The following is a 23311-nucleotide window of genomic DNA, read 5'->3' on the forward strand; positions in this document are numbered from 1 at the left end:
TCACTAATTGTTTGAAAATTCAATTATTTTCTTGAAACATCAACTGTTTTCTTAGAAAGTCATATTTTTCATGTCGAAAATTTCACAATTTTGTTGAACAGTCGACTTTTTGGATATAAATTTGATCCTTTTGTATTGAAAATTGATATTTTTTGCTCAAAACTTATTTTTCTTGGTTTAAAATTTAATTGCTTTTGCTTTAATACTAATCTTTTTTGTTCAATAAATCCATCATTTCATTCAAAATTTATTTCGTTGGTTGCAAATTTAAAATTTGGGTTCGAATTGAAACATTTTGTACAAGATTTGTCTTTCTGCTTGTAAATTCAACTACTTTGTTTAAAACATTTTCAAAGATTCAATTATTTTCTCGAAAATTCGTCTTTTATATATAGAACATTCGTCCTTTTGGATTCAAATTTCGTCTTTTACTAGAAAAGTTATATTTTTTGGTTAAAATTTCAATTGTTTTCTAAAGTATTCGTCTTTTGCGACAAAGTTTTGACTATTTAGTTAAAAATTAAAATATTTTGTTGAAAATTCGTGTCTTTTTCTTAAAAACTCAACTATTTATTTGAAAATTCAATTATTTTGTTGAAATGTCAACTATCTTTTATAAAAATTGAAGGATTTTTTTGAAAATTCAAGTAATTTGTAAAATATTTATATTTTTTGGTTGAAAATACAAATATTTTGTTGAAAATTCGTCTGCTTGGATAGAAAATTCATTCTTTTGGATTAAAAATTAATTTTTTGGTAGAAAAGTCACCTTTTTTGGTTGAAGATTTATCTTTCTTGCATGAAAATAAATTTTTTTATTGAAATTGAACTTTTTTACATGTTTATTTTTTTGTTCAAAATTCAAGTGTTACGTAAACATTTGGCCTTTTTTGTTTCAAAATTTATTGTTATTGTTTACAAATCTTCTGTTTGGTGCAAAATTTCATTATTTTGTTGAAAATTGATTTTTTTTAAATTGAAAAGTTTGCTATTATACTTTGGGTCCAGATTTAACCTTTTTTGGTTAAAATAACCGGTTATTGGATTGAAAATTTAATTGTTTTGTTCAACATTCTTCTTTTTCGATATTAAAATCATCCTTTTGGATAGAAAATTCATATTTTTTGATTCAAGATGCAATATATTTTGACTTAAAATATTAGAAATTCAAAGCGTTTTATATTGACTTTAATACGGTATCTACCTTATTTTATTGAAAATAGATTATTCTTCTATTTTCGTGAAGAATTACCCCATTTTTCGTGATTTTTAAAGCCTTTTGGGCTGTGAAGTCTGAAATCACTTTCACAATAATTGACATTCTATATTTTACCTTGGAGTTCTAAACATTTTTATTCTTCAAAACTGTATATAATGAAGCAATTAGTATTTCTTAATTATTAATCTAAACGCTTAAAAATCAAATTGGAAAAATGTAAACTTTGACCGGAAAACCCGGAAAATTGCCTCGAATTTTTTTAAGTTTTAGTGGCAACTCGTTAGTCCTTCCAAGTAAACAGTGCCTGTGGTACAAAAAGAACTCTTAATCAGCTCAAGAGCTACTGGAAACTTGACTCAAATCCACTTCCATGTTTCGAGAATCTAAATCCTTGAAACCGTATTTAAACTATAGAGTCATAAGTCAATTAAAATTTTTGCCATCTGACCAGACAGAAGCAAATCCGTCTTATCTGATCGTAATGAAGCGAGTTGGGTTTTTTTTATCGTGCTTAAAAATAAGTATTTGTGTCTATCTTTGGATCCTTATCTCTCTTTGCTTCATAACAATACCATGTAAATATTCCTTTCCTATAATGTTTCAGGTCTTTTTTCCGATTTCACGGATTGGCACCAAATATTTTGTATTCTCTTCTTCCCAAAGTATTAGCATGTTAATGTATTTATTAACCATAATTATTGGTTTAGTTTTGCACTCTATGTATACCGTTTTATGATTTTTACAGGCCTAAAATATCCCCTGCCATACAAAAAACCATCAGGGTCATTTCTCTTCTCAAATTCCCAATTACCCTAGCATTCGCCTAAATATTTGTTCAGAGAAGTGGAAAACTGCAGAAAACTAAAACTCCTGAGTAGACACTCGACAGTAGTTAAACGCAGTGAAAATACGACTAGCGAAAATAAGAATATTGAGTGGTTCTAAAATTTCTAACATATAGTTATCACCCGCTAATGCGCGCTTTTGTCATTGTTACAGGTTATGGAAGAAACGAATACCTTCGTCACATGGCCTTCCCGACTCAAGATCGGAGCAAAATCGAAAAAGGGTGAGAATTTTACAAATTTATTTATTATTCCAGACTTTCCCCTATTCCCCGCTGTCTCTATTTTTAAAAGAATTTCTCTTTTCCCACCTGTTTTCAAAAGAAATTCTCTATTTATCGTTTTTTCGCCTAAATGCGAACTGAATTAATAGCAGCTTATAAAAAATACAACTATCCTTGGTTAATTAGTAATAGTAATTATTCGTTTAAAAATTCTACTATTTGTTTCAAAATTTTATTCTTTTCTGAAAAATTGAACCATTTTGTACAAAAATATTTATTTTTCATGTTGAAAGTTCAACTGCTTTGTTGAAACTTAGTCTCTTTGGGGTAGAAAATTCAATTACTTTTGTGGAAAATGAATCTTATTTTATTCAAAATGCAACTTTTTAGATGAAAATTAATCTATTTTGGTTAAAGTTTTATTATTTTTTTGAAAATATTTTTTTTTAACTAAAAATTGAACTATTACATTTTTGGTTCAAAATTTATATGTTTAATTAAAAATGGATCTTTTTAGTTAGAAATTCAACTGCTTGGTTGAAGATACAACTATTGTCTTGAAAAGTCGTCTTCTTAATTGAGTTCAACTGTTTCTGACTGCAAAATAAAACATATTTTGGTTTAAATATAAACTATTACATGTTTCGTTGAGAATTAATGCTTTTTATTGAAAATTGAACTGTTTGGATGTAAAATAACTTTTTTCTTAAAAATTCTTATTGTTAGGTACGATATACAATTTATGTGTGAAAAATTTGTTTCATTGACATGAAAATTCAGTAATTTTGGTTGAAAATTAACTTTTTTGTTGAAAACTCATATTTTCAGGTTAAAAATTAAACTGTTTTGCAGAAAAATCTACTATTTGGTAGAAAATTCATCTTTCTTGATTGAAACTTAACTTCTTTGGTTTGAAAATTCATCTCTTCGTAAAATGTTCAACTTTTTGGCAATTTATTAGAAAATCATCTCTTTTTTTGAAAATTCATAGTCTTATTGAAAATTCAACTGTTTTTTTTAACTCATCTTTTTTGGTTGCATTTAAATATTTTGGGTGACGATTGACCGTTAATGCTTGAAAATTCAACTGTTCTGTTGAAAATCCATTCTTTCTGATTCAATATTAAAATCTCGCGTAGAAAATGGGCCTTTTTGGCTTGCTAATTCAACAATTTGGTCGAGAATTCAACCATTTGGTTGAAAATTAACTTTTTTGTTGCAAATTTATATTTGTATATAGGAATTTCCAGTATTTGATTGAAGGTTCAACTATTTTGTTAAAATTTAATTATTTAGTAGAAAACTCATGTATTTTGTTGAAAAGTCATATTTTTTTCATCGAAAATTGAACTGTTTTTTTTTAATTCGTCTGTTTGGACAAAAAATTCGACTATTTGATTGAAAATTCTCTTAGTTGAAAATTTAAGTATTTTGTTAAAAAGACAGATTTTTGTTGAAAATTCAACATTTTTGGCAAAAACTCGTTGTTTTAGGTAAAATTCATCTTTTGGTAAAAATTTCTTGTATTATGTTGTTCAAATTTCGTCATTTTCTAAGCAAATTTTTGTGTTGTTTTGTAAAAAACCTTCTTTTGATGAAAATTCGTCCTTTTTGGGTCGAAATGTCATCTATTTGCTAGAAAATCGGTTTTGATTGAAAATCAGTATATTTCAATTAGAAATATTCAGATTGTAGGGCATTTTTTCTTAAGTTTAAGATGGCATCACTTACACAATAATTTACAATATGTATTTCACCTTGAAATTATAAAATGTTTAATCATTTTTTAAATGTGTATAATAAAGCAATTATTATTGAATAATTTTTAATATAACAAATTTCAAGGAATGCGAAATAACAGACTTAAATTTTTGAAATGTATGTAAATGCTTTTAAATGTGGGACATGAACTTGATTCTTAAACCTTGAAGTGCCAACAAAATAGGCTAGACGACTACGTCCGAGAGACCATGAAGAGTTTTTATTATTAATGGCCAATGAAACGTATATCTACGTAAAATCGGATTAAGCAGTAACCCAAATAATTATAACAAGTGAGTGACCCAGTAAATGCCGGAAGCTCATTGCTGACCGGAATAGCTTTAAATTTTTCAAATTTATGCCCTCATTAATACACCTAATGGTATGAAAATTCTTTCAAGGACCGTCCGTAACAGTGTTACTTTAAATTCCTATGATTTCAAGTCGAAATCTATATTAGATTTAGAAAAAAAAAACAAGATTAATTTTCTACTAAATATTTAATTTTTCAACTTATTTACGATACATTTCAACAAGAAAATTTATTTTATAGCTAAATAAGTTAATATTCAAAGATAATTTTTAAAAACCTAGTTCAACTTTGAAGTAAGTAGTTAAATTTTCAACTAGAAAATATGAATTTTGAAACAAATAATTAAATTTTCTACCAAACAGATGAATTTTCTTGCATGAAGATTACAATTTTCTACTAAGAAAACACGAATTTTTAACAAAGTACATCAATTTTCAACAAAATTGATAAAATTTGAAGCCAACAAGACGAATTTCCAACCAAATTTATACTAAGAATATGGATTTTCAATAAAAAAGTTAATTTTTAACCGAATAGTTTAATTTTCTACTAAACTGAGGAATCGACAAGCAAACCAGAATAACTTAAAACCAAACAATTACATTTTTTACCCAAAAGGATTAACTTTTAACCACAAAGATTAATTTTCTACAAAAATATTTCAATTTTCAACAAAATAGATTTGAATATAGATGAATGCTCTTTGCTCAACGAAAAATAAATATTTGATATTATTTCAACCAAAAAAGATTTTTGTTGGAAATCAATCACAGTTGAATTTGACCCAAAATGAATTACTAAAAAACGCAGCTGAATCCTCAGCCAGGAGAATTAGTTGTTTTTTTCATTTAATTCTACTTCTAGAAAATTCGTCTTTTTATAGAAGTTTCTAGAATTTTTTTTTTTGCTTCAAAAATCGACGGTTTTTGTTTGAATTTGACTCATTTTGATTTGATTTTTTCATTTGGAGTTTTTTGGATTGAAAATTAGTTTCTTTCGGTTGGAAATTAATTTTCCAAACTAAAAATTTAACGATTCCATTTTTGATTTGCAAAAAATCTTTTTTAGTTGAAAATGTAACTATTTTGTTTCATAGTGATCTTTATTGTTTGAAAATTCATCGTCTTTTTGGCTAGAAAGTTCGACTGTTTTTGCTTGAATTGTAATGTTCTTGATTGAAAATTTATCTTTGTATGTGGAAAATTCCAAAATTTGGTTGAAGTTTGTTTTCTGTCTTGACTGAAAACCCGTTCTCAATTGTAAATTTGTATTAAGTATTATACTTTTTGATAAGAATTTTTTAATTTCGGCCGAAAATTTACCAATTTTGTTGAAAATTAAATGTTTTCTTTGTTGAAAATTATTATTTTTAAACTGAAAATTTAATTATTCCATGTTAGGTTGAAAGTTATATTTTTTTCTTAAAAATTCAACTATTCGGTTTAAAATTGATATTTTTCATTAAAAATTGATTTTTTTACATTCTCATCAGGGAAGGTATTATATTTGTGTAAAAATTGAATACCCTCCCCTTTTTTTGTCAAATGTCCATGTTTTGGGACCCCCTGAATCCGAAAACAGGTTTTTACGAATGTGTCTTCTGTATGTTTGTTTGTCAGTCCGTACATTTTTAGATTGTTAAAGCAATAACTTTCGAAAGAATTCACAGATTGTATTGGCCTTTGGTATACCCTTTAAGTGTCCGAAAATAAAGGCCAAGTTCGTTAGCCAGCCATTTTGGATAAAAATTGAAAAAGTAAGCGCATTTTGAACATTTTTGAGACCACTTCTTCAAGATTTAAAAATTCTCTAATGGCTTTTTTTATTTTAAAAAAATAGAAATAGGGCACCAAAACTGCGATGTAGAACACGATGCGATAGAAAATTCAATTGAGAAAGTCTGTGTTACTGAGGTTATGGATAACATTGCGAAATTAAAAAACGTTAAGGCTGCTGCCGCTCTTTTTTAACGAGACAATAAAAATGTGTCTATTTTAATGCCAGTGAATGTTATGAAATTGTAATAATATACGTTTATGGAAATTATATACAATTTCAGGGATAAACTCGAGTGTGAAGGACGAGATACGTGATTCTAATGTATTCCTTAAGTCAGAAGGAGCTTTAACAAAAGAGAATTCACAATCACCATATTACTGTTGTCGATGCTGTGACTTTTAGTTTTAACAAGTCTGTGCACAAGTGTGGGGAATATGCAAAGGCCGAGCGCAAAGCGCGAGGTAAACACATCATCGAGCGCGAAGCGCGAGAAGTAACAGTCGCGCGCCCTAGGTGCTTTGATGAATTTTATATTTTCTTGATTGAAAAATCTTGTTTGGTTGAAAATGTAATTATTTTGTTGAAAGTTCAACCATCTTCTAAGCGATTCGTCCTTTTGGTTCGAAAATTTGATCGGTTTTTAAAAAATTTTAATCCTTTTTTTTTAAATTAAATCATTTGCTTTAAAATGCATCTTTGTAACTTTAAATTTCAGTTTTTTTGATAAACTCGTATTTGTTGTTTAAAAATTCAACTGTTTTGTACAAATTTCTCCTTTTGGATTGAAATGTAATTTTTTATGTTACAAAATTAATCTTTCTTTATTAAAAATTTATCATTATTGGTTGAAAAAACATCTTTTTTGTTGAAAATTCAACTATCTTTGAAAAATGCCTCTTTTATGAATGAAAATTCTTCTCGTTTGGTTGAAAATATTTTTGGATGATAATTCAAGTATTCTGTTGAAAATGTAATATATTTCGACTCACAATCTTAGGAATTTAAACTGTTTCATATTGAATTCAATATGTTATTGACATTAATTTTATTTTAAAAAATGTATTCCCCTATTTTCATGAAAAATCACCCTACTTTTTCTGTTTTAGAGAATTTTGGGTTACTTTAATTTTCGATGGGGGTTGGGAGGTGTAAAAGACAAAACAACAGTTCATTCACGAAGTATTGCCAGCATTATTTCTCACTAATTACGAACCTAAATTATATGAGTCATTTAAAAATAATATTTGGTGATTTACTGAGCTTGAAAAAACTTTTATGTTTCTACACGTTTGCGGGTCGCGGGTCGCATAAATTAAGCAAAAAACTTTCCAAGATGACGAACACAGCACATGCATTTCATTAATTCAGAAATACATTTTTGCAGGCTGGGCTTATTGTTAGTGACAATATCCGTATATTTATGCAATAGATAAGCATGCAAATTCACGGAACTTATTCTTGCGTCAACGCTAATTTTTTTGTTTAAAATTATAATATTTATCGTGAACAATTTCTAATTATTGTTTTAATATCAGATTTTCTTAAGGAATTTGATTGGGTTTTGACTATATCACTATATCAAAATGGTGTATGCATTTCGTGTAAACCAGTTAAAACAGGTTCGAATTCACTGATGATCTTTTCTACGGAAAAATACTGAATGTGTCCCCCTGATATTATCTACTTAGCAGTGTGAAGACTTGAACACGATACGCTTAGCATATGTTCACACGGAAAATTTTTTATGTTGAATCAAGAAAATATCATTACAAATATCTTCTTCAGATATAAATTCAACTATTCGGTTTCAAATTCATTTATTAGGTTAAAAATTCAGTTTCTTGTTGAAGATTCATCTATTTATTCAAACATTTAAATATTTAGTTACATTTTTATATTATTTTTTCTTTAGATTAAAAATTTAAGAATTTGGTGAAAACTTTCCTCCTTGACTCAAAAATATTGTTTAGTTGAAAATGTAATTATCTTATTGAAAATTCGTCCTTTGTTTTTGAAATTTCATCCATTTTCGTAAAAATATCATTTTTTGGGTAAAACGTTAATCTTCTTTGTTTAAAATTCATCTTTTTGATTAAAATTTCAAATATTTTGTTGAGGTTTCATTTTTCCGATAACACAATGATTTCCATGGTTGTAAAATAATCTTTTTTGGTGGAAAATTCCACAGTTTGGTTGAAGTTTTATTTTCTCTTGACTGAAAAGTCTTAAATTAAAAGTTGAAATCTTTTTGGTTGCAGCATTAACTATTATACATTTAATTTAGATTTTTTTGTTGAAAACTTAACAATTTTGATGATAATAAGGTTTTTTTTTTAATGAAAATTAATGTTTGCACTGAAAATTTAATGATTCCATTATTAGTTGAAAATTGATCTTTTCTTAGTTTTAAATTCAACTATTCAGTTTTAAATTCATGTATTTCGTTGAAAATTAATTCTTTACAAGATTCATCTCTTTGGTCAAGCATTTAAAGATATTGTTAAAAAAATTCATTTTTTTTTTGTATTGAAAATTCGTGTTGAAAGTATAACTATTTTTTTTTAAATAAGATTTTTTGAAATTGATTTTTTGTAACAGCAAATCTCATCTTTTATATTTGAAAAATGTAATTGTTCTGTTCATAACTAATCTTCTTTGTTGAGGATTCAACTATTTTGATAAAAACTTGAATGAAGAGATTTCATTTCTTGCTTCAATGTTAATTTTTTTATTAGAATAATTGAATCTTAATAAAAAATGTTTTGAATAATAAACACACTGATACGATAGGAAAATTCTTTCCAAGTTTCATAATAAAAATTCTGTAGCTTTTTTCCGTAAGCGTATTCAAATATTTTTACAGCATAAAGTTCAAAGATTAATAGAAATATTCCATTTAGAGCTAGCACATAATTTCCATAGTGAGATGCGTATTAGAATCAAATGTTTTTTTCCACTTCGAGGCTTACCAATAAAAGTGTAACATTTTCGTGTGGGGGTTGGCAAACAATAATTAGACAGACTTTTATCAATGGTGGAAAAATACTCTAAAAGTTAAGGTCATTGCCAATAAAACCTACGCAATGTATCTTCTTCCCTTAAACAAATATTTAATGTTTATTTATACTATTAATTCAAACATTACGCTGACAATAAGAACACTTCCACCATAAAGTTGTTTCTATACTTGGAATATTTTACTATTATGTAATACCTTAATTCTTTCATTTACTTACATCTTGAAATGCCTACAATCTGTCAACTGCAAAATCCTTTTAAATTTATTCTAGAAACACTAGGCGCGCAGTCAAAGTTTCCACTCACGATTCTCGGAAGTGGATTTATGAGAGAAGAAAAGTTATTTGCAGATGATTAGAATAAAACAATTCAACTTTTTAAGATTCTCAAGACCTTCAAACGATTTCAGGAAACTTTTTGTTTTTTTACCTCATAAGTAATCGTATTTGTTCAGAAAAGTTAAAAATACATGAGTGGTAGGATTGGAAAAATTTTTCTAAACCATGTTGGCCACTGGTCCGAGAAACCGGGAAATGACCAGAAATTGTTTAAGACCGGAAAGAAAAATCTTATCAAATTACTTTGAAATATCACAAATTTGATATCATATTTCTGTGGAAAATTCATATGGTTAAAAATTCAACTGCTTAAAATCATCTATCTGTTGGAAATTTATATTTTTGGTTGATAATTCAAATAATTTGGCAGAAAATTAAACTATTTGGAAATCAAATAAGTTATTTATTTGAAAATGGAACTGTTTTGTTTGAAATTATTTTTTTTCTTTTGTTAAAAATTAATTTTGTATCTGAAAATGTAGCTTTTCCATTTTTGGTTAAAAATTTTTCCCTTACAAGTAGGAAATGTAACTATTTGTTAGGAAATTCATCTTTTTTTTTTGAGAAATTGCCTTTTTGCGTTAAATTCAATTGGCTAATAATACGTTTTTTTGTGATGAAAATTAGTTGTTTTTTAACTGAAAATTTAACTATTCTATTTTTGGTTGAAAATTCATCTTTTTTAATTGATAATTTAACCATTTGGTTGAAAATTGATCTTTTTTAGTTGAAAATTAAACTATTTTGTAAAAATTCGATTTTTTGTATAAAATTAATAATCTTGTTTAGAATAATCAAGCTTTTTGCCTGCAAAAATCCATCTGTTTCCTTGAACGCTGAACTGTTACTTAAAAAATTATTTTATTATTACGATTCGTCAGTTCACTTGGAAATTCATCTCTAGTTGAAAGTTGAACGATTGTGCTAAAGATTCGTTTTCATTGGATGTGAACTAATTTTTTGAAACTGAAGTCTTTTTTTAGGTTGAAATTAACTGTTATTGATTACAAATAAAAATATTTAGTATTGAAATATTTTCTATTAAATAAATTTAGATTTAATTAATTAGTTTAGAATGTTTTTAAATATCATCTACTTGGTTTAAACTTGTACTACTTTGTAAAAAATTGATTTTTTTAAATGTAGCTATGTACTATAGCAGAAAATTAAACTGTTTGGTGAATGATAAACTACCAAAAAATTCATCTATTTGTTGGGCATTTTTTTTGTTAAATTAAAACTTTTTTCTGAAAATGTAACTATGTCATTTTTGATTGACATTTTTTTCTTTATAAGCTTAAAAATCAACTATTTGGTAAAAAATTCATATCTTTTTTTGAAAATTCGTCTATGTGGATAGAAAATTAATCATATTTGTTGAAAATTTATCATTTTAGTTGAGGATTCAACTATCTAATAAAATGAGGGACATCTATCCAGAGAAAATCGATTGGTCATTATCCAAAGATCACGCTCAAGCGTTGCGCGAGCGATCAGCAATGAAAACTAATAAATTTTATTTAGAATTCGTCTTTGGGTGGAACAGTAATCTTTTTGGTGAAAATTCCTCTGTGTTAAAAATTCTGTTATACCGTAAAAAAGTTCAAGTATTTTGTTTTAATTTTAATTATTGTGTTGAAAAATCGTCTTTCTGAATTGAAAATTTATCTTTTATTGTAGAAAATTATCTTTTTGGATGAAAACTTATCTCTTTTGGCTGAAAATGAACTTTTTTTTTTAAATTCAACATTTCGGATTAAAAATTCATCTCTCTTTTAAAAAATTCGTCTATTTCACTCGAGAATTCAATGTCCTTCTAAATTTCGCAAAATTGGGTAAGAAGATTTCTCATTCAAGGGACATCTATCCAGAGAGAATCGATTGGTCATTATCCAAAGATCACGTTCAAGCGTTGCGCGAGCGATCAGCAATGATTGCAGAATATAAATAACAGTCGATTACGGAATGCATACACTGCTACAATGATAAAATGATACAATGATACAATGATACAATGAAAGATCGAAGAGGTTGATTAGAAAAGTGTCAATGTGAAGAGGATGATAAACGATTGCTTTTTCGCGATGTTAGAAAATATAAGTTAAACAATATAGGTAATATCATAAAATGTGTAACTGCATATGAATAGGACGTGTTATGCCTTGATACGTGCGCAATGACCAGTTGCACTAGCCTTTTACGCGGTGCTTCCCACTCTAAGCTGTTGTGGAAAATTTTCGGTGATTCATATCTTCCGTGTAACATATAATCAAAAGTTCTCACGAATTCTTCCGAGTTGCGAGATTTTTTGAACTGAATATTTTAAAAGGATTCCTCTTTTTCCCCGGTTTTCAGAAATCCCCTCCTTTTCACCCCTTTTTCGCGCAAATCCTAGCTGAATTAATCAAATCCAACGAGAAAATACAACTATTGTTTGGTTGAAAGTTCTTTCTATTTGTTTCAAAAGCCTAATATTATTCTTTTCGGTTCAAAATACTTCTATTTGGTTCGAAAATTTTATTAATTTGTTAAAACATTAATCATTTTGTTGAAAATACAATTATTTTGTCAACAAGACATTTTTTTGGTCGAAAGTTTAACTACTTTGTTAAAAGTTAAACTACTTTGTTAAAATTCCATTTTATTGATTGAAAATTCAACTAATTTGTTCGAATTATTTTTTTTTTCAATTTTGGTAACTGAAAATTTAACTAATCCATTTCTGTATGAGAATTGATTGTCTTTGGTTGAAAATTCGTCTATTAAATTTTCCAATGAGAATTAGTGACTTGGTTTAAAATTCAAATACTTAGTTGAAAGATGAACTACCTTGTTAAAAATTCATTTTATTGATTGAAGGTTTAACTATTTTGTGGAAATTTTTTTTTAACTTAATTTGTTTAACTGAACATTTAACTATTCCGTTTTTTGATGAGAATGGATCGTTTGTAGTTGCAGATTCTACTCTTAAATTTTCCATTTAAAATTAATCTTTTTTGGTTAAAAAATCAACTACTTGGATGAAAGGTAAACTACTTTATTAAAAATTCATTCTATTGATAGATGATTGAGCTATTTTGTTAAAAATGCCTTTTTTTAACTGAAAATTGAACTATTTCATTTTTAGTTGAGAATTGATTGTTGCTAGTAGAAAATTCAACTACTAAATTTTACATTAAAAATTTTTTTTATTGAAAATTTTAGTATATGGCTGAAATATATTTTTTTAATTCATTTTATTGATTAAAGATTTAACTGATTTGCTGAAATTTTCTTTTCTTTTATTTTTTGACTAAAAATTTAACTGAAAATTTAATTATTCCATTTTTAGCTTATAATTGATCGCTTCTACTTTAAATTCAACTATTAAAATTTTCATCTAGAAGTTTTATTTAATTAAAAATTTAACTATTGAATTTTCCATTGACAATTATTCTTTTTTGATTGAAAATCAAACTACTTTGTTGAACATTAATTTTTGAATAATTTTTAGTTAAAAGTTCGTTATTTTGGGTTTAAAAGTCTGCTATTATTTTTTTGGCCCGGTATATTTACATCTATTTTAGTTAAACATTTGACTTTTTTGTTGAAAATACAATTTTTTAATTAAAAAGTTATTTTTTTGTGTCGAAAATTCAACCATTTTGTTGAAAGTTAAAATACTTTGTTAAAAATTCATTTATTGATTAAAGATTTAACTATTTGGTTGAAAAATCGTTTGTTCTTTGTTTAAAAATAAATTGTTTTTTAACTGAAAATTTTACTCTTCCATTTTTGGCTCAGAAGTGATCGTTTCTAGTTGAAAATTCACCTATTCAATTTTCCATTGAGAATTAATCTTTTATTGGTTGAAAATTACACTACTTGATTGAAATTTGTTTAAATATCGAATTATTTCGTTGATTAAAAGTTGAACTTGTTAAAAATTCCTTTTATTAGTAGAATATTTATCATTTTGGTTAAAAATTCAAATAATTTTCTGAGAAATCGCTTTTTTTGGTAGAAAATTGTTTTTTTTTAACTGAAAACTTAACTATTTTATGTTTGTATGAAAATAGATCTTTTTTATTGAAAAGTAATATTTTCGGATTCAAATTCAACTATTTTGTAGAAAAATTGTCTTTGTGAGTTAAAAATTCAACTGTTTTGTTCCAAATTCTATTTTCGGGTTGAAAATTTAATTTTTAATACATTTAATTTTTTTAATACATCATCTGTTACATTTTTTAAGAATTAAACTTTTTTGTAGAATTCGTCTGTTTTTTATTTAAAATTAAAATATTTTTTGTTTAAATATCAACTCTTACTTTTTTCTCTCAGAATTTACGTTGTTGCTTGAAAGTTAAACTTCTTTCTTGAAATTAATTTTTTTTCATCGGAGATTCATCGTTTTGTTTGAAAATTCATCTCTTTATTTCAAAATTAATTTTTAAAATTGAAATTTGAACTAGATTGTGAAAAATATAATTATTTTGTTTATAATTGATTAATTTTGTTGGAATGTCAACGATTTCGTTAAAAACACATCTTTTTATGTTGAAAATTGAACTTTTTGGTTAAAAATTAAATTCTTTTGATGCAACTGTGTGGTCGATAAGTAAATTATTTGTTTTTAAAAATGCAACCATTTAGTTCAGAAATCTACTAATAGCTTGAAAATTTAATTATTTTGTTAAAATTTCAACTATTTCTTGAAAAGTAATCTTTTCTATTCAAAAAATTAATTTGTTTGTTTAAAATTTGTCAATTTTTACAGAAAATTCGTAATTTTTCTCGATTAAAACATCATTTCCGTTCTAAAAAATTCGTCTTTTTTACTTTAAAATTCTAATATTTAGTTACAAATGTACCTGCTTTTTTGTGAAATTAAAATTTTTTTCTTGAAAATTGGCATCTTTTCATGTGGAAAATTCAATTATTTTGTTGAAAATGCAATATATTTCGACGTTTGAAGAATATTTCGAGTTGTAAAGTCAGATTTTCGCGTAGATGCCTTTCTGTCTTTTTATCTAATATGCGTAAGAAGATAATTATTAGTAGCATTTAATTAATTAGTACTATTATTTTGTTTAATTATAGGGGAATAGCAATGCTGTTTTGAATACATAATATTTTATCTTAATAATAACAGTGAAATCAGTCTTTAAATTAAATGAATGTATCCAATTCGAAAAGAATCGGTTATAAATTAATCATTATCTTGCAATCATTAACATTTTTAATGTTACAAATTATGTGACAGTGTAGAATTCTAAACAATTTAAATTAGAAAGAATCAAATAGTTCATGCAATCAAATTTGTTAGCAATCTAAATTAAAATTCAAAATTCATGCTGTACCATTATTTTGTTTGTAGTATAAAAAAATGCGCACAGAAGAGCATATGTCCATTTCTTATCACCGTAATATATTTTCCATTCATTCATTTTACTGAAGATAAAAACCTGACTCATCAGTTTTATTGGACATTGATTCAATTACTAAATATTAGTATTACCTGTTTTAAATCCCTAACGTAGAAGCTGAAAATAATGCGAACATAATAAATTCGAATCAAACAAAATATAAGTATTCAGAAAATTATAGAGATGTAATATGTTAATTTTAACATATTTTGTGAAAATTTTGAACAAGCTTAAAAATTCAAGAATTTTCAAATCGATCTTTTTAATCGGGATATTTGCCAAATAATAAAATGGTCGTTGATTAAATTAAAATTAGAGTTAATTAGACTCTACTAGATTATTGGAAAAATTCCGCTCGAAGGAGTTCGTGTGCGCCAGGTCACGTAACACCAACTGATTTCGGTCAGATGGGAATAAAGACCGCCTTGGTGTAATCGCCTGGTCTCACGTGATTGGTGTTTTCTTCTTCAGTCTTAGCTAGACTCTGATCCTGAAAATAAAATGCTTTCTTATATATATTTTTTTTAAGGAAAATTTAATTCGTTATCATCTTTCATAAAAAAACGGGGTGGTATCCACATGACCAGGAAACCGAGAAAAGTACGTGGAATTTGTTTACTGAGAATAAAAACAGGAAAGACCGGAAATTGCACTTAAATGAACATTGAATTTCTTTGATATTTTCTTACTCGTAATTTGTTGAATAACGAATTGAACCATGAACAAATCTTTATTGTACATATTTAACATTTTATTTTTTTTTAATCGAAGAAAGATTTACGTTTTAAAATAAAAATATATAACTGTCAGTATGATTTGGAACAGGGGATTTTTTATAATAATTATTATTCACATCTAGCACAAAGACATTTTTAAAAAAGCGTTTTTCAATTTTTTAGTGAATTGAAAATTACTTATTTTGAGAATTAAATAATTTCTGTTTTCGTAATCATATTTTCGATATTTTTCAACATTCAAGGTTTTTCTTTTTCGGCAAAATTTTTTCATCCTAAATTTGGATCTAAAAAAAAATATATGATGGAGTATAATTCTGCCTTGGCACAGTGGATGTTCGATAAAAATTATAATTTTGAGGTCGAACAGAAAATTCCTCAAAGCTATTTTATATGTCATTGTGATGGGTTCAGGGAATTTTCCAACATAATTGCAATTCGAACTTGGAACAAGGAATTTTGGAAAAGAATTTTTATTTTTTTAAAAAGAATACTAATTTTTAGGTGGTTCAGGAAATTTTCTTAAAAAATTATAATTCTAAGTTATACCTGTATTTAAAAAATACGTATAGTGAAGTATAATTTTTACTCAGAATAATGAATTTCCGAGAAAAATTAAAATCTTAAAAAATTTTTCTTTTTTGTTGAAAATTCTTAATTTCGGATTAAAAATCGAATTACTTTTTAGAAAATTTGCCATGTTTGATTGCAAATGCGACTCTCATGTTGAAAAATCGTCTGTTTATTTGAAAATTACTTTTTTTTTGGTTGAAATCTAATTCATCACTTTGGTTGAAAATTTGACTTGTTGAAAATTCGTTTTTCTTTTGTTGAAATATAACTGTTATATTTTTTGTTTTAAATTCGTATTTTCGGGTTAAAAATTCAACTATTGTGGTATTAAATTTAACTATTTGTTTAAAAATTAAAAGTTTGAGTTGTAATTTCGGGTTAAGAATTCCAACTTTTTGTAGAAAATATGTTTTTTTGGTAGTAAATAAGACTCTTGTATTGAAAAGTCGTATTTTTGGTTTGGAAATTTATTTCTTCTGGTAGAAACTTAATCATTAAAAAATGAAACTCTTTGCTTGAAAAGTCATCATTTTTTATTGCAAATTTCATTAGATGGTCGAAGGTCAACCACTTTGTTGAGAAATAATTTATTTTTTGGTTGAAAATTCATTTTTTATATTTGAAAATTAAACTGCTTGGTCAAATGTTGAACCAATTTGTTAAAAATTTATTTTCTTTTAGTCAAGGTTCATCGCTTTGGTTAAAAATTTAATTTTCTTACAGAAAATTCATCTTTACAATTTGAATGATTTTGTTTTCTTGACTGAAAGCTATGTTTGTTGAAAATTTGTATTTGTTAAACTACTTTGTTAAACATTCGTTTTTTTTTTGAAGATTCATCATTTTAGTTAAAAATTCATATCTTTGGTTAACATTTTTTTTTTAAATCAAATTTGTTTACTACGTATTTCATTGTTCTATTTCTGGTTGAAAATTGATGTTTTAGATCAAAATTCAACTGTTTGTAAAAGTTTTTGTTGTTGGAGAGAAATTTCAAGAGATTAATTCCCGGAACTGCACCTTGATTTTATCACACTTTTGGCATGAGAACTGAGACCTAGGAATCCTTTATTTTAAAGCATCGGTCTTTGCTTTAAAGGCAAGGGTTGCGAGATCTTATCTCTCGCGCCAAAGGTGTGATGAAATCAAGGAGCAATTCCGTAAATTAATTTCTCGAAATTTCTTTCCGTGTATGGAATAAAAATTCTTCTTTTATAGTTTAAAATTAAACTGTCTTCTAAAGAATTAATTATTTAATTAAAAATGCAACAGTTTTATGGTGGAACAACACTGCTCCAACACAGGTCGCTGATCAAGCACTCTAGCAATTACCCCACTCGAAGAGCTTCACAATCTCATCATGTAGCAAAGACCACATAAGAATACGCGAATTTGCTGATAATTCCATAGTAATATCTATACTCTTAAGACTTAGAAATCACTCCGAAAAAAACCATTTTTGTATCAATAAAAATTTCATCAACTTCGTTTCAAAACATTGTCTGCTGGTGATTATATTATTCATTCTAGATAATTTAAGGATCGTTGGTTAAAGTTCAAAAGTGTTTTCCTTCTTATGCTAGATGATTGCGTGCAAAAATGCTGAAGCGTCTTTCGATTTCAGAGTACAGCGTTTCAATCTAGGATTGTCGAATACAGATTTCTCCCCGGTGGTTTACGTCACGGGTTGCCAATACCAGGCAATGCACTGTCTGGAACAGAACAGTGACGTATTCTTACCCGATGGAAGAATTAGTGAGTACTTAGCTATATTCAGTAATACATAAAAGAGCAGTCTTTAGGGATAAATACTCTTGTCAGAAACAGATACTGAAGTACTTGCACAATTCAGATATTTCCTACAGTAAAGGGAAAATCTCTATTCATGAACTAAATTCTTCAATTAAATATTTCCATACATTGCTCGAATCCTCGAATCATGCGACTTTTACGAATTTTCTTTTTATGAACAATGAGGCTTTAAAATGTTATTTTTTAAATAGTTAGTTTCTGTTTCAGTAACAAAAATGCAATTTCAATCGATTTTTATTTTTTTTCTTGGTTAAAATACGAAAAACAAACATTCAGTTAACAATGAAAAAGCCTTTTAGAATGTGTCTACGAAATACAGGAATCTTCTCCCTAAATTTGAATCAGTTAAAATTTTTACTAATTTTAATCAATGGCTCAATTCTAGATATAAAACAGTTCTTTTTTACTGATGCATCAGTAACAATTACTAATGTATCAGTAAAAACTATTGATTTTTAGCTAGAATTGAGCCACTGATTCAAATTAGTAAACATTTTAACTGAATCAAATTTAAAGAGTTGACCAAAATATTTAAATGATCAACTAAAAGATTAATTTTTAACAAAATAGTTCAGTTTTAAACCTATTAGTGGAATTTTCTACCTAAAAAGCTGAATTTGCGAACGAACGGGAAGAATTTTAAACAGTTGTATTTTCAAGAGAAAAGTAAATTTTCAAACAAATAGTAGAATTTTTAACTTACAACGATTAAATTTCGAACAAATATTGAATTGTTTGAATTTTCAGACATAAAAAATAATGTTTAATCAACAACAAGGCTAAATTTTTAACAGAATAGTTACATTTTTAATTGACGCAGTCAGTATTTTTAAACAAAAATGTACAAAGTATGTCAATCAAGTATTTGAATGTATAACCAAAAAAATATGATTTTCAACTCACTATTTTAACTTTTTAAGCAAAATTGATAAATTTGTAACAAAACCGTTGAATTTTCAAAACAAAAATTAATTTTCAACTCTAAAGATGATTTTCAACAAATTACTTAAATTTTATACCAAATAATTTAAATTTAAACTTATACATGTTTAATTTCGAACAAAAAATGGAATAATTAACCTTTCAGACAAAATAAATGCATGTTTAATCAACACAAAATTCGGTTTATCAACAAAATACTTGGATTTTTAACTTAAGCAGTTAATCTTAAAATCAAAATAATTTTTAACATAGAATTCCAATCACGTAGTTGAATTTCTTACCAAAAAAAGTCATTTTATAACTGAATAATTAATTTTTCTAGCCCAAATTATGAATTTTCTCCAAGACATTAAATTTTCAACATAAAGTACATTTTCAACCAAGAAGATAAATTTCTTTCCATAAAATAGAATATTAAAAAAAATGAATCTTGAAAAAATATTGGAATTTTCAACTAAAAAGAATACAAATACTTAACAATATAGTTTAATTTCCAACCAAACAGATATATCTTTAACCAAAAAATGAATTTTTAACAAATTAGTTGAATTTTATACCGAGTAGTTAAATTTACTTTGTAAACTAAACAGAAGAAATTTCAACAAAATATTTCAATTTCCATCTAAGAAAGATTTTTCAGGCAATAAAATAAAAAATTTTAAGTCAATTCTCGAATTTTTAAATAAAAAGGAACAACTTTCTACAAAACAGTTGCTTTTTCAAGAAAAAAGTAAATTTTCAACCAAATAGTTGAATTTTCTACCTAAAAAGACTCCAAAAAAATAGAATGTTTCAACAAAATACATCAATCTTGAACGAAACGTTTGATTTTTCAAATAAAATGATCAATTTTCCACCTAAAATGGAATAGTTAAGTTTTTAGTTGAAAATATTAATTTTCACAGAAAAGAAAACAACTATTCAACAAAATAGTTGATTTTTAACCAGTGAGATTAATCATGATTTCAATGTCGTTTAAGGGGTTTTAGATCAATTTAAGAAATTAAAAAAATTGTTATGGGATTTCAAGGGATTCAGAAATATTGCGATTTATTTCAAATAATTTCTCGAGACTATAAAGAGTTCGAAAATATTTCAAGGGATTTTTAGAGATTTTAATGATTCAAAATATTTGAGGGCATACCATCAAATTTTGTAGACATTTTTCGAAATTCCGTGTGTCTTTCTTTTTTTTAAATGGGACTATTGCGATTTTTTCAAGCCTTCTAGTCGATCCGAGTTTTACCATGTTATAAATATGCAAACGAAAAATTATCAAGATATCCCATTTATTATAGAAAATGATACGATTACTCTGTTATCGAAGAAGCGTCTTTTTCTTTCTGGTATCACAGTCACGCATTTGTCGAGCTGATTTGAAAACTCATGTGCGCTTTGCTCGAAATTGTTGGGGCAAAAACATCGCGTGATGTGGTGGGTCATTTCAATCACATAATAGGTAATAACTGTCCAGTGGCAAAATAACAAGGTCTAAAGTTACAGGTTTTTCAATGCCGTCGAACTAATCAGTAATAATTTAATTTGCGTTAAAGTGATAAGACCAGGGTGGCTCAGGTCACAGAAAACTCAGAAAATTGTCTTGGTCAGGGAAAAGTCAGGTATTTTTAAGAAAAAAAATGTCAAAAGTCTGGGAATTTCATTAAGAAGCACTTTAAGTAACTGTCAAGAATAAATCGACGGTTCCAGTGCAACGTGCTACTCGAGGGTTTTTTTCTGTCCGTATACAGTTCTAAGGCACTTTCAGCACATTTTTTAGGAGAGCTGATTAAAATTTAAAATGTTTTTAAAATTCAGATTTACTGTACAAAATAATGAAAAATGTATTTGTAAATCTTTTAAGTTTTTACCTCAATACTGTTAACAAACATTTGTCAAAAAACATGTTTGTATTATAAGAATGTTATAATTAATCAATGACTTTTTTCCATGGCCAATTCACGTGTCGATAGTATATTTTGAAAGATTTTGTATCAGGGTTATAAAGATATACATGAAAAATATTAATTATTTAAAAGGTTTGAAAAATTAAATTTTTAAATATGATGGATTATAATGAAAACTTAAATATTTTTATTAAATATTAAAATAAAATTGAAAGAGTAATCAATTTAGTTTTTTAAAATTATATTCTTCTTTAATATTGCACAGAATTGCATAATATTTTACCAGATGACGCAAAATTATATATTTATTTATGCTAAAATAAAAAAAATCGGAAGAAATGACTTAGAGCTGTATGTGAACAAAACGCGAGTTGGAGCTATTTTTGTCATTTTTTTGAATGAAAAGATCAATAATTTTGAGGTGTTCCAAAGGATTCTAAAGATTTTAGGGGATTTTTAAAACTTCCATCGAATTTTCGAGAGCTTTAAGAAGTTTTAAAAAGTTTTAAGGTATTTCAAATGGTTTTAAGGGATTTCTAAAGATTCAAAGGAATTTGTAATATTTGAGAGTTTTTCAAAAGATTCCAAGGAATTTTTGAGTGATTAAAAACATTTCAAGGAGTTCCAAGGATTTTCATTATTTGAACGGATTTTAAAAATGTGCATGCACTTGTCAAGTATTTCATAGGATTTCGGAAAATAGCGGGGGGTTGACAACTCGACCTATTGGGTGTACACCTACTTCTGACTTAAGATAATTCATGATATTTAAATGACTTCAGAAGATTTCACCAAATTCAGGAGATTTTAAATTACTTCAAATATTTCAGGAGATTTCAAGTGATTTCAGGAGAATTCACTTGACTTCAGGGAAATTCAAATGACTTTAGATATTTCAGGAGATTTTAGGTGACTTCAGAAGAATTCAAGTGACTTCAAATAAATTCACGTGTTTTCAAGTGACTTCACTTGGATTCACTTGATTTCATGTGAAATCAAATGACGTCAAATATTTCAGGAGATTTTAAGTGACTTCACATGACTTTATTTGAATTCATATGACATCAAATAATTTAGGAGATTTTAAGAGACCTTGAGAAAATTACAGTGACTTCAAATGAATTTAAATGACTTAAGATATTTCAGGAGATTTCAAGTGATTTCAAATGGATTCAGGTGATTTCAAGTAACTTAACGTGATTTCACGTGACTTCAGATATTTCAGGAGATTTCATTGAAGGTTTGCACCAGACTTCATGAGTTGTCAACACCTAGGAAGATAGGGAACGGTTTTTAGGATCTGTAAGCTTTAAGACTTCAATTATTGGAATGGATTTTCATAGCTCTCAACTTCTTTAAGATTTTTTTTTAGATTTAAGGAAATTTCAGACAGGGCGCAATTTTGCGAGATTTCAAAATATCTTAATGGATTAAAAATAATTTATTCACATGAATTGAGAGATTTATTACACAGCCACACAAAAAAAACAATAAGTGTGCGGATCTGGCAACAAGCCACACGTATTCCTATGAATTTTGGGGCGCTGAATTCAAATTCAGTATCAAAAATCACCCATCACGTCATGGTTGAGCCGTAACCTCCAAAAATGACGAAAAATCATGCACTGAGGCAAATAAATGTCAAAATAATGCCAGTGATGCAAATTTTCACTTCAAAAACATGTCAACAACTGTGAAGGATCAACCCTTGCCTGATATCAACTTATTTAACATAACTTTACCCAACAGAACGTGACCTCACCTAACCTGAATTAACAGAAATTTATTGAACAACGCGCAAAGCTCTGGAAGCATATTTTCCCAGTAGCAAATGTGTGCTACATCAAATGGGTCAACTCGAGCCTAACCTAGAAATAAATCTAACCTATCCTAACCTAACCTAACCTCACGAAACACAATTAAACTGATTGTGTTGTCCCGTCGTGTTTGCGGTACAGTTTCATTCAGCTTCGGCTTAATCTACATAGAGGTTTAACCTATCCTAACCTAACAAAACCTGACCTAACATAACCTAGCCGAATGAAATTCAACCACACGTGTAGCTGTGTAAGCGTACGGTTCTCAGTCTTAAATGTGTGCTATATTTAATAGGTTAACTCAAGTAGAATTGACCCCATTTCAATTAACCTGACAATGTTTGTAACAATTAAAATGTAGAACTATAACTTAAACATGCAAATGGATAAGAGTTTTATTCAAAAATTTTTTCTCTCTGCTTTTCTTAAACTTAAGGGATATATTTATACTATCTTTCGTGTTTACATTTTATCTTGCTTTTTATCCTTTTTTCTTAATTTGTAGGTTAAGATCGAGTTAACCTATTAAATATACGAGGGTAGTTCAATAAGTCCTTAGAATGACCAACAGATGGCGCGCGAATCGCTCCAAATCATCTGTTTTCAGTCAGCACCACTCCCGACTAG

General features: G+C 27.0%; 1 protein-coding gene across 6 annotated transcripts in view; it reads left to right on the forward strand.

The window, feature by feature from the left end:
• LOC117179893 (protein bicaudal C homolog 1) overlaps positions 1-23311 on the forward strand; it is a 163159-nt gene that overhangs the window by 72000 nt on the left and 67848 nt on the right. For all 6 annotated transcript variants that reach the window (XM_033372084.1, XM_033372087.1, XM_033372083.1 and 3 more), the window contains one exon: positions 2219-2288. In XM_033372084.1, coding sequence (XP_033227975.1) covers positions 2219-2288 — 70 coding nt within the window. The remainder of the gene's footprint in view (positions 1-2218; positions 2289-23311) is intronic.

Source organism: Belonocnema kinseyi, chromosome 9 (assembly GCF_010883055.1).
Source record: "Belonocnema kinseyi isolate 2016_QV_RU_SX_M_011 chromosome 9, B_treatae_v1, whole genome shotgun sequence".
NCBI lineage: Eukaryota > Metazoa > Arthropoda > Insecta > Hymenoptera > Cynipidae > Belonocnema > Belonocnema kinseyi.